Source organism: Cervus canadensis, chromosome 1 (assembly GCF_019320065.1).
Source record: "Cervus canadensis isolate Bull #8, Minnesota chromosome 1, ASM1932006v1, whole genome shotgun sequence".
Classification (NCBI taxonomy): Eukaryota; Metazoa; Chordata; class Mammalia; order Artiodactyla; family Cervidae; genus Cervus; species Cervus canadensis.
In genome coordinates this window covers 15,261,513-15,273,807 of record NC_057386.1, presented here as the reverse complement: position 1 = coordinate 15,273,807, position 12,295 = coordinate 15,261,513, and the positions used below count along the sequence as shown (strand labels likewise).

General features: G+C 38.7%; 1 protein-coding gene across 1 annotated transcript in view; it reads right to left on the bottom strand.

Moving 5' to 3' along the window:
- Window positions 1-1,496: 1,496 nt before the first annotated feature.
- The window catches only part of LOC122436850 (translation initiation factor IF-2-like), a 47,895-nt gene continuing 37,096 nt past the window's right edge, over window positions 1,497-12,295 (bottom strand). Inside the window, exons 3-4 of the mRNA XM_043461462.1 lie at window positions 4,916-5,016; window positions 1,497-1,552 (exon numbers count right to left, since the gene is read on the bottom strand). Coding sequence (XP_043317397.1) covers window positions 4,947-5,016 — 70 coding nt within the window. The 3' untranslated portion in view covers window positions 1,497-1,552; window positions 4,916-4,946. The remainder of the gene's footprint in view (window positions 1,553-4,915; window positions 5,017-12,295) is intronic.

The following is a 12,295-nucleotide window of genomic DNA, read 5'->3' as shown; positions in this document are numbered from 1 at the left end:
CTGGGATCCAACCCGCACCCCCTGGATTAGAAGGTGATGCTTAACCACCAGAAGGTCCTAGAATTGACTCTTGATGTTGCACAGTCTATGGGTTTGGACAAATATGTGATGACATGTAGCCACTATTAAAATGTTATATAGAAGAGTTTCACCGCCCTGCAATCCCCTGCGCTCTGCCTGTTCTTCTCCTCTCACGCCCCGGACCACCAGGAAAGTCCCTTCTCTTTGTTTTTCCTCCCTACTCCCTACCCCCAACAACTATTTTTTCTCCCACTCTGGCTTACCTTGGTTTTACTTTAAAGCTGGCAGTGGCATCCAAAATAATTTCTTTAATCCCCTTGGAAGAAAACAGAGTACCAAAATATCTAATCCCTGCTCTAGCACTTTAATCCACATATATTCCTTTGAATAATGTTAAAACTCTCCCTGGTGCTGCTGTCAAGACAGGGAGTTGGGGGTGGGGAAGGCAGAGAGAGACAGGATCTGTGTTGCCAGGAGAGGAATAGACAGGGTAAAAAGGAACATGAAAGTAGACATGGCGGTGGGTGACTAAAGGTCACCAGCCTTTCCTCCTGAAATGGATGTTCTGAAGCCTCCTGACCCTTGGGAAAGGAGCGTTTTCCAATGCTTCCTTGCCTTCCGCTCTGAATCTCTGGTATTCTGATTTTTAGAAGTGAAAAAAATATTTTGATTTAAGCCATATGGCCTTTTTCTCCTTACACTGGAGCTGTAGAAAACTCAGAGGGGCAGGTGTGGAAAGCAATAGCAGCAAAGTGGGTGGGTACATAGGGTCTGCATGTCTATAGCTTGTGCAGCTCTGTAGCTATGGCAACTGTGTGCAATGCCACTCGCATAGCATCATAACATGGCCCTAGAGTTACCCCTGGCTCCTCAACTATTCCTTTTCATTGCACTATCTGTGCTGCTGTTTCCTAGCTACCATAGCTCTGTTATAATTTTTTGAAGTCCTGCTTAAGTACTGTTTCTGTCTGTTATGCTTGTTGTCCGTACACCTCAGTTCATCTGGTAGGAAAACTAGATAGCCAAACCAGAAAGCTATTTCTTACAGATACTGTTAATTGTTTAAAAAATTGTCTGTACTAGATATAGGAAACAGATTTATGGTTACCAAAGGGGGAAGTCGGGAAGGGAGGGATAAATTGGGTGTTTGGGATTAACAGATATACATTACTATATATAGACCAGATAAACAACAAGGACCTACTGTATAGCATAGGGAACTATACTCAATATCCTGGAATAACCTATAATGGAGAAAAATCTGAAAAAGAATACCTGAACATATATAGTGGTGCTCAGTGGCTCAGTCATGTCCGACTCTTTGGGAACCCCATGGACTGTAGCCTGCCAGGCGCCGGTGTCTGTGGGATTTCCCAGGCAACAATACTGCAGTGGGTTTCCATTTCCTCCTTCAGGGGATCTTCCCAACCCAGGGATCAAAACCGCGTCTCCTCTTGGCAGGCAGAGTCTTTACTGCTGAGCCACTTGGGAAGCCTAGATATATATGAATCACCTTGCTGTAAACCTGAAACTAATACAACATTGTAAATCAACTATATTTCAGTAAAAAAAAAAATGTTTGTACTTAAACACACTGAGTTAGGTTCTGGAGCCAGAATCTAACTGGATTGTTCAGATCTCTGGTCTGCAAAAGAGACTTGAGACTTCTTCTAGTTCTAAAAGTCCATGCTAGATTCTTTTTAGAGCTAGTGATAGTATTGAATGATTGCCTGCCTACTAAAAGTCAAAAAAGTTTTTGCCAGTTGTTAGAATTTCCTAAGTACAAGAGCCATAAAATTAAAATAAAATTTACATTATGCAAATATATTATATCCTATGGAGCATATATAATTTATGCATATGTACCCCACAAAAGAAAATGGCACTGTGTTAATTCTAAGCATATATACACAAATGGTTTCTTTCATTTGTTGTTAAAAGCAATCCCCACATCCTCAGAAATATTTCTGCTGTAATTAAATTTAAAGGTTTTTTAAAAAATTCATGTGAGTTGGCAATTTACTATGTTCATATTTTAGCTTCCTTATGTTTGGTCATTAATTGTGGTATCCTAAACAGCTAAGATTTAAAGCCCTTAACCTTCTCAGACCCAAGCAGAAGCAAAATGTCAACACCCATAAGTTATGAGCAGACTCCCAGAGGGACTGTAATACAAAATACACTTATAATTGAATTAACTCAGGAGAGGATTCTGGGAAGATGACAGCATCAGTAGCATATTTTTCATCCTCTCTGAATTCTTACATAAAAACAGACAGAACAAATGGATAGCAAAACCTAAAACCCATGAACAACATTTGCAACAAAACCAAGTGACAAGGCGTCTTCACAAACTCCAAAAATGCAAGCGGGGGGTACCAACCATCAACAGCCCCAAGCTTCATGGTATCAGTTCCATGTGAAAGAAACAATAAGAAAGTTACACCTGATGGACCTGAGAACAGGAGACCCCCAAAATAGCCCAAAGGCATTGACTGGGATGAGGGCAAGCAATGTGAGAACACCGGCTGAAGCTGGAAGGGCTTTTAACCAAAACAAGTGTGCTCCATCACTCGGTTGTGCTCAACTCTTTGTGGACCCATGGACTGTAGCCTGCCAGGCTCCTCTGCCCATGGGAATAAGGTCTGATGAAGCTGGAGCAGCCTAGCTCCTATGAACTCACAAAACCAACCCCTTTGTAGGACAGAACCTTACAAAGATAAAATACTTGGAGTAGAATAAAAGTTGAATAGGACATGGACAACAGAGAGGAGGGAGAGAAGAGCTCCAGACCAAAGTGGTGAAATTCCATAAAGCAAGCTGCCTGATGTTTTGACATGCCCCCAAATCAGAGGAAGTTCTATGAAGTAAGGAAAGTTTTCCTGAATGCCCTTATAACAAAAGTTCAGAAAAACTAGGGACTTCTCTGGTGGTCCAGTTGTTGAGACTCCATGCTCCCAGTGCAGGGGAGCCTGGGTTCAATCACTGGTCTGGGAACTAGATCCTTCATGTTGCAACTATTCATAAGAAAGCTTTTGTATGCCACAACTAAAGATCACGCATGCTTCCACGAAGACCTGGCATAGACAAACAAATTGAAAAAAAAAGTTCAGGGAAACGAATTTCACATTAAAAGAAGCAATAGAAAAATTTTGAGGTCACATAGTTCTTTTAAGGAAAGAGAAAGGGAGACAAAGAACTGAGTAGCATCTCTACAGACAGTGGAAGCACTCCAGAAAGACAACCATAAAACAGATGACAAGCATAAACTACTACTTCCAGATGAGCTAAAAGACACTAAGAAAGTAACAAAAGATATGAAGTAACAGAAATAAAGAATTTGAAACTCAGACAAGAAGTGATAGGATTCCGGAAATAATAAGAAATAAAGAAACAATAATTTAAGAAATAAAGAGTATTCTGGAGAGGAAATAAGAGCAAATAAATTGAACAGTAGTGCCTGACAAGAAATCAGTCAAACAGAGAAAAATATTTTTTAAAAATTTTAGATGAAGGGACAAAAAAGGATTTGAAAGAAAGTGACAGATATTGAAGAGTGATCAAGAAGATCCAAAATACGGATGACAGAAGTCCCTAAAGGAGAAAGCAAAACTAATAGAACAGAACTAATACTAAAACTATATTAAAGAAATTCTTTCTGGAAAAAAATATTTGAAATGATATACTGGTAGAACATACCAGAAGCACAGAATGACAAAATCTAGTAAAATTACTAGACATCCATGGACTCAAGAAATATTATTCCAATGAGGCTTTTCTGAAGAACCTACAGGTAAATGAGCTTCAGACAAAACAAAATGACTGGGGAGACATCAGTGTAAGGCTTGGTGGTGAACATTAAATACAGTTTCTTACATAAGTAAGACCAAGCAAGAGCTCAAAGAAAGAGTATGTTATGTAATGGATATATGCTCTGACAATGTAGGTGTAGTCCAACTATAAAAAAGGAAGCAGAACATTAGTAAAAAAAATTTTTTTAAAGTTTATTTTATCCACAATGGTGATAGTATTAGTACTAGTAGTATTATTTCGAGATTGTCCTGGGAAACAATAGTTGGAGTTCATAGTCTGTATTAGTCAGGGTTCTCAAGAGAAACAAAACCAGTAGGATAGATGGATGGATAGACAGCTGATAGATAATAGAAGAGATTTATTATAGCAATTCTTGTTTTTTGGCCACCCCACCTGGCTTGTGGGATCTCAGTTTTCTGACCAGAGATCAAACCTGTGCTGCTGGCAATGCAAACATAGAGTTCTAACCACTGGACAACCAGGGAATTCCTAAGACTTATAGAAATTGACTCAAGGATTTATGGAGGCAAGTCCCATGATCTTCCATCTGCAAGCTGGAGAACCAGGAAAACTGGTGGTATAATTTAGTTCAAGTCTGAAGCCCTGATCATCAGAGGAACTGATGATTCAGTCCCAGTCTGAGGCTGAAGTCCTGAGAGTGGGGACCCACTGGGGTAAGTCTTGGAATCTAAAGGCCCAAGAACCTGAAGCACCAAGGCTGGAGGGCAGGAGAAGATGGACATTCTAGCTCAAGACAGAGACAGAAAATTCTCTCCCCCTCCACTTCTTTGTTTGGTTCAGACCCTCAACAGATTGGATGATGCCTGCCCATTTTGGTGAGGGTGCTCTTCATTACTTAGTCTACTGATTCAAATGCTAAAGTCTCCAGGAAACACCCTCACAGACACCTACAGAAATTGTTTTTATCAGCTATTTGGGTATACCTTAGCCCAGTCAAGTTGGCACATAAAATTAACCATTACAGGGCTGGTTAAGGAGAAAGGACTCTGATAAACAAAGAAGGTTTTAAGTTAAAGTCCTGGAAGGGCTATGCCTTAGAATGAGGGTAAGCCAGTCTTACCTGGATAAAGGCAACGTGCCTGAAGTGTACCTCACTGCCAAAAGGTGAAGTCTTCTTTGGAGAATAGCACCATCATCCAGAGTCTTACAATTTTATAAAGTCTAGCATTCAAAAAAAAAAAAAAATCAGTAATGCCAGGAAACAGGACCAAATGATTGAAAATCAAGAGACAAAATAGACCATGGAAGTAAACCTACAGGGGACAAACATACTTGAGTTATTTATTTAGTCACAGCTGTAAATATATATATATATATATATATATATATATATATATAAAATAAATATAATTAGTATGTTCAAGGAATTATATGAAAATATGGAGAATTTCAGAAAAGAATTGGTATTAATAAAAAAGAATTACTTGTGAATCCTAGAATTAAAAAGTATAATAACTAAATTAAGAATCCAATGGATGGGTTTAACAGTATTAGACCTAGCAGCAGAGCTTACTGAACTAGAAGATAGAACAATAGAAAGTATCCAGATTGAAGCACAGAGGAAAAAAGTATGGAATATAGGTAAAAGAATATGAGACATATAGGACATGATGAAAGGTATCATTATGATTGTTGCCGGAGTCCCAGAGGAGGAGAGACAAGGAATGTGGCATGAACCATGTTTGGATACTAGCCAATAATTTCCCCAAACTAATAGAAGACATCATGGTATAGAATCAATAGGATCTATGCATCTGTTGTTCAGTTGCTAAGTCATGTCAGGCTCTTTGCCACCCCATGGACTGCAGCACGGCAGGCTTCCCTGTCCTTCACGATCTCCCAGAGTTTGCTCAAACTCATGTCCATTGAGTCAATGATGCCATCCAACCATTTCATCATCTGTGTTGCCCCCATGAAACTGAATCAGGATAAATACAAGGAAAACCACACTTAGTCAAACCACTGAAAACTAAATGCTAATATAAAAATGTTTAAAATCAGCCAGAGTGAAAAAAGTACATTATCTTCAAATGAGCTACAGTAAAATTGACAGTACAATAAAACTTCCAAGTAAACGATGGAAACCAGAGGACAATGGAATTACATCTTTGGAGTGGGAAGAATTACAGCAAACTTAGAATTCTATACCTAATAAAAAATATTCTTTAAAAATTAAGGTAAAACAGTGACATCTTCATAAAAATAAGAACCTACAGAGTTCATTGTCAACAGATGTGTGCTAAAAGGAAATAATAGAAGGAATTCTTCAAGTAGAAGTCCAAGAATCTGAGCTAGGGGAATTCTCTGGTGATCCAGTGGTTAGGATGCTACACTTCCACTGCCAAGGACCTGGGTTTCATCCCTGGTTGGGGAACTAAAATACCACAAGCCACATGATGTGGTCAATAAATAGTTTTTTTAAAGTTTCTGTATTAAAAAAAAAAAAGAAAAAAAAATGAACTTCTAGAAGCCCAGAAATGTAGGAAGGAACTAACAGCACCAGAAAGAAGATATCTAAACTAGTACCAATTGTTCAAAACAAGAATAATAATGATGTTGTTATTGTTTAGTTGCTAAATCATGTCCAACTCTTTGCAACCCCATGGACTGCAGCACACAAGGCTTCCCTGTCCTTCACTATCTCCCAGAGTTTACTCAAACTCACATCTATTGAGTTGGGGCTGTCATCTAACCACCTCATCTTCTGTTGCCCCCTTTCCTCCTGCCCTCAATTTTTCCTAGCATTAGGGTCTTTTCCAATGAGTCAGCTCTTTGCATCAGGTAGCCAAAGTCCTGGAGCTTCAGCTTCAGCATCAGTTTATCCAATGAATATTCTGGGTTGATTTCCTTTAGGATTGACTGGTTTGATCTCCTTGCAGTCCAAGGGACTCTCAAGAGTCTTCTCCAGCACCACAATTCAGAAAGCATCAATTCTTTGGTGCTTAGCCTTCTTTAAGGCCCAACTCTCACATCAGTAAATGACTACCAGAAAAACCATCATTGTTGTTCAGTCGCCCAGTCGTGTCGACTCTTTGGAACCCCAAGGACAGCAGCACACCAGGCCTCCCCATCCCTCACCATCTCCTGGATTTTTCCCAAGTTCATGTCCATTGCATCAGTGATGCCATCCAGTCATCTCATCCTCTGATGCCCTCTTCTCCTCCTGCCTTCAATCTTTCCCAGCATTAGGGACTTATCTAATGAGTCGACAGTTTGCATCAGATGACCAAAATACTGGAGCTTCAGCTTCAGCATCAGTCCTTCCAATGAGTATTCAGGGTTGATTTTCTTTAGGATTGACTAGTTTGATCTCCTTGCTATCCAAGGTATTCTCAGGAGCTTTGTCCAGCACCACAGTTCAAATAAATTCTTTGGCACTCATAGCTTTGACTATATGCACCTTTGTTGGCAAAGTGATGTTTCTGCTTTTTAATATGCTGTCTAGGTTTGTCATAGCATTTCTTCTAAGGGCAAGCATCTTTTAATTTTGTGGCTGCAGTCAGTCAGTGTCTGCAGTGATTTTGGAGCTCAAGGAAACAAAATCTGTCACTGTTTCCACTTTCCCCCCTTTTATTTGTGATGAATGGATGTGATGTTTAAAAAGCTTTTCATAGAGATGGAACAAACATCCACTGCCACTCAAACATGGCATATACATTCTTGTCTCTGGGCCTATGGTCTCTCCCTTGCTCATTCTCTGAAGCCAAATTTACATCACAACATCTTCAGGAAGAGTTCACTGACACTTCAATTATATCTCTTCTCCCACCCCTCTAACTCAGCACCATGTTGTATGGCTCACTTATTCAAAACCTAAACTGACAACTTTTTGTGCTGCTATTTTTGTTTGTTTTTATTTCACTTTGTGTTTCTTGGTTTCTTCTGTAAATTTAATGTCTTTTCAAAGTGTCTACTATATGTTTTCCATACAGTATGTGCTCAGTAAATACTTGTTGAATAATTAAACCTGTTGAAGAATAAGCTAGTAATGAGTGAGATGACCTTGAGTTTTCTAGGACAGAACCTTCTATCCATGAGTTAATAAACTTTATACTGAGATTTGATAAAGGTAATTACTATAAACATACATAAGAAAAGCTTTAATAACTTCTGAGATGAAAGAATCACAAGGGACAGATTAGATGTTCATCTTTAATCTTTTGAAATTGATTTGATACCTGTTTAATGAAATCTTTCTTGGTATCTCTGTCAAATGTCTATGACTGGTTGGAGTGTATCACAAATACAGTATTTAGTTTTTGTGAGTTGTTGTTCTATTACTAGATGCTAAAGAAATTAAAACCACAGCTCTTGAACTCTTTAAAGAATGTAAAATCTATTAATAATTTGGGGCTAAAACATGTGCACACAACACAATTTGAGATGAAATCCAAAGAAATATTTTAACAGATTAAAGAAAAAAAGTATAGTATAAATGAAAGCTGCAATAGCTAAGGAAACTAAAAATAATAAACGATCACATTTGCGATGTGATTCTTAGGAAAGGCGTGTGAAAAGAGATATGCTCTGGTTTTGAAGGTTAGTTGGAAATATATAGAAGAGAAAGGGCATAGATTTTTCTAAGCATGGAGAAGAACACCCAAAGCAAAGAGTCAAAATAGTAAGTCATGTTCAAGCAACTGTGTACAGACAGGCTTGAAGAATGGAGCGAATATGTGAATCTAGAAAGAGGCAGAGTTGATAGAAGAAATCAAATATGTTTATTTTTGAAATACTGTGGATTCTCTTTGTCTTTTCAACAGAAATAACCTTCACCATCAACAGCCCAGTCTGACCCTTTAGCTGATCTAATGACGATCCCAGCTTTGTAGGCTATTATTTGCAATAATTTCTGCCACATGAGTGTAATGGGGAAAACACATTGCAAAGTGAATTACTTTTGAAATGGATTGCATGCTGACATTTGGGAAATTAGATCCTGAGCACAATGCATCCTGATTATTTGAGGTGCCGTCTCATCCTGAAAAGATAAATTCAGTCCAACAGTTTTTTTTTTAAATCTGCAAGTTAAATTAAAGTTCTATCCTTTGGCAAGGTCCTTCTAAAAACTTTTGGTCACTATTCAGATAAATAATCATGAGCAGGGATTGTTATTAGCCTGAACAATCTAATTGGGTCTGAGAAGTCCAGAAATAGCCTCACTCAAACATATCTATTTATTTATATTTTATTATTTTTGGCAGCATCATATTGCTGTTGTGGTGCTCTTCATTGGGGTGCATGGGCTTAGTTGTCCCAAGACATGTGGCATCTCAGTTCTCCTACCAGGGATTGAACTTGTGTCCTGCATTGAAAGGCGGATTCTTAACCACTGGATCATCAGGGAAGTCCCCCCAAATGTATTTTGGGTGAGCCCCTAGCAGCTTCTGCCAGCCTACCCCCATCTTGTGGAGAATTCTGTTGTGTCCCTTCTGTGCACCCAAACGTGTCACTGCCACATATGATCCTGCTCAGTTGGCTTTCTTTCTATTTTCTGGAAAAAGCACAGCCACGCTCTCTAATGAAGAACAAATGGCTCTTCACTTCTCCATTTCCACTCAGCAAATTCCTCTGGTACCACACCAGTCCATCTTGTCATGAACATACATTTGCTTTGGCCCTTCCTCCTCCTCCAAAAAGTTTTTGTGTTGATGGGCTTCTGGGCTGAACCACAATGAGTCCTGAATCTGGGAACACAGCTAGGGAATGAGTTTGACAAAGGCCCTTCTGAGAGCTACCATAAATGTTGCTATTTGAAAGCAGAAGCCTCCCTTTTTTTCTGAACATCTTCAAATAGAACAATGTGATGAGAGGATGTGAAGATGGGCAGAGAGAAAAACAAGGCCTACAAGAAGATTAGAGAATGAATCTGGAAATTAACTAGGAGTTCTAGAGAGGAATTAAGGATATGAATGCAAAAGTTCAATTGAGTTGCTCAGTCATGTCTCACTCTTTGCGACCCCATAGACTGTAGCACATCAGGCCTCCCTGTCCATCACCAACTCCCAGAGTTTACTCAAACTCACGTCCATTGAGTCGGTGATGCCATCCAATCATCTCATCCTCTGTCGTCCCCTTCTCCTCCTGTCTTCAATCTTTCCCAGCATCAGGGTCTTTTCAAATGAGTTAGTTCTTTGCATCAGGTGGACAAAGTATTGGAGTTTCAGCTTCAACATTAGTCCTTTCAATGAACATTCAGGACTGATTTCCTTTAGGATGGACTGGTTGGATCGCCTTGCCATTCAAGGGACTCTCAAATCTTCTCCAACACCATAGCTCAAAAGTAGCAATTTTTCGGCACTCAGCTTTCTTTACAGTCCAACTCTCACATCCATACACGACTACTGGAAAAACCATAGCTTTAACTACATGGACCTTTGATGGCAAAGTAATGTCCCTGCTTTTTAATATGCTGTCTAGGTTGGTCATAACTTTTCTTCCAAGGAGCAAGCATCTTTTAATTTCATGACTGCAGTCACCATCTGCAGTGATTTTGAAACCTCCCCAAATAAAGTCTCTCACTTTTTCCACTGTTTCCCCATTTGCCATGAAGTGATGGGACCAGATGCCATTATCTTAGTTTTCTGAATGTTGAGTTTTAAGCCAACTCTTTCACTCTCCTCTTTCACTTTCATCAAGAGGCTCTTTAGTTCTTCTTCACTTTCTGCCATAAGGGTGGTGTCATCTGCATATCTGAGGTTATTGATATTTCTTTGGCATTGCCTTTCTTTGGGATTGGAATGAAAGCTGCCCTTTTCCTGCCCTGTGGCCACTACCGAGTTTTCCAAATTTGTTGGCATATTGAGTGTTCTACTTTCACAGCATCATCTTTTAGGATTTGAAATAGCTCAACTGGGATTTCATCACCTCCACCAGCTTTGTTCGCAGTGATGCTTCCTAAGGCCCACTTAACTTCGAATTCCAGGATGTCTGGCTCTAGGTGAGGGATCACACCATCGTGATTATCTGGGTCATGAAGATCTTTTTTGTATAGTTCTTCTGTGTATTCTTGCCACCTCTTCGTAATATCTTCTGCTTCTGTTAGGTCCATACCATTTCTGTCCTTTATTGTGCCCATCTTTGCATGAAATTTTCCCTTGGTGTCTCTAGTTTTCTTGAAGAGATCTCTAGACTTTCCCATTCTATTGTTTTCCTCTATTTCTTTGCACTGATCACTGAGGAAGGTTTTCTTATATCTCCTTGTCATTCTTTGGAACTCTGCATTCAAATGTGTATATCTTTCCTTTTCTCCTTTGTCTTTAGCTTCTCTTCTATTCACAGCTATTTGTAAGGCCTCCTCAGACAACCATTTTGCTTTTTTGCATTTCTTTTTCTTAGGGATGGTCTTGATCCCTGCCTCCTGTACAATGTCACGAAACTCCGTCTGTAGTTTTTTAGGCATTCTATCAGATCTAATTCTTTGAATCTATTTGTCACTTCCACTGTATAATTGTAAGGGATTTGATTTAAGTCATACCTGAATGGTCTAGTGGTGTTCCCTACTTTCATCAACTTAAGTGTGAATTTGGCAATAAGGAATTCATGATCTGAGCCACAGTCAGCTCCCAGTCTTGTTTTTGCTGACTGTATAGAACTTCTCCATCTTTGGCTGCAAAGAATGCAATAGTGGAAGGTTAATAATTTCTACATAAGTGAAATTAGATTGCTATTTTGATGATTAAATTGATCTAAGCATGCATATAACCATGGATTTTCATATAAAATATTAGCTCTTCTTCACAAACCTGTACATGGAGTCAGAGAGACCAGAGTTTGAATCCTGGCTTTATTGCTTACTAGATTAATGATCTTGGTTCTATTATTTAATCTCTCTAAACCTTCATATTTTTCTTTATAAAATGAGAATGCTAAGAGTATCTACCTCAATATGTTAATGTGAGGGTAAAAAAGCTAATAGTTATAAAGAACTTAGCACTTTGCCTAGCACGCAACTAGCACAAAATAAATGTTAACTTTTATTATTTTTGAAATTTATGTAAGTCTAATATCTCTAATCAAATTGGTTTATATTCACTAGGAGGAGTGCCTAATTAAAAGAATCTTACACTGAGTCTTTGGGGATGGCAAATTATCACCCTCTGACTGATTTTTTTGTATTTTCATTGGGTTGGCTTAAATGAAGTTGCACCTATAAATATAAATATGCCTCTGATACCACTGAGCAAGGTGTTTTCTTTTTTCTTTTCAGAAAGCTAGGCAAATATTTAATAGTTAATAGACTTTGCAATTTTCCCAAAGCAGATTAAGTGAATACCCCTAACACTAATTCTAATAGTTAGTTTATTTTCATTACAATACTGCAATTTTATAGATCAGGAAACTGTATCAGAGAAAGAGTGAAGTTATTGCCTGCTGGACACATCCACTTGACCATTTTCCAGGTGTCTCATGCCAAAGTTTGGTGCAAAACTAAACTTAT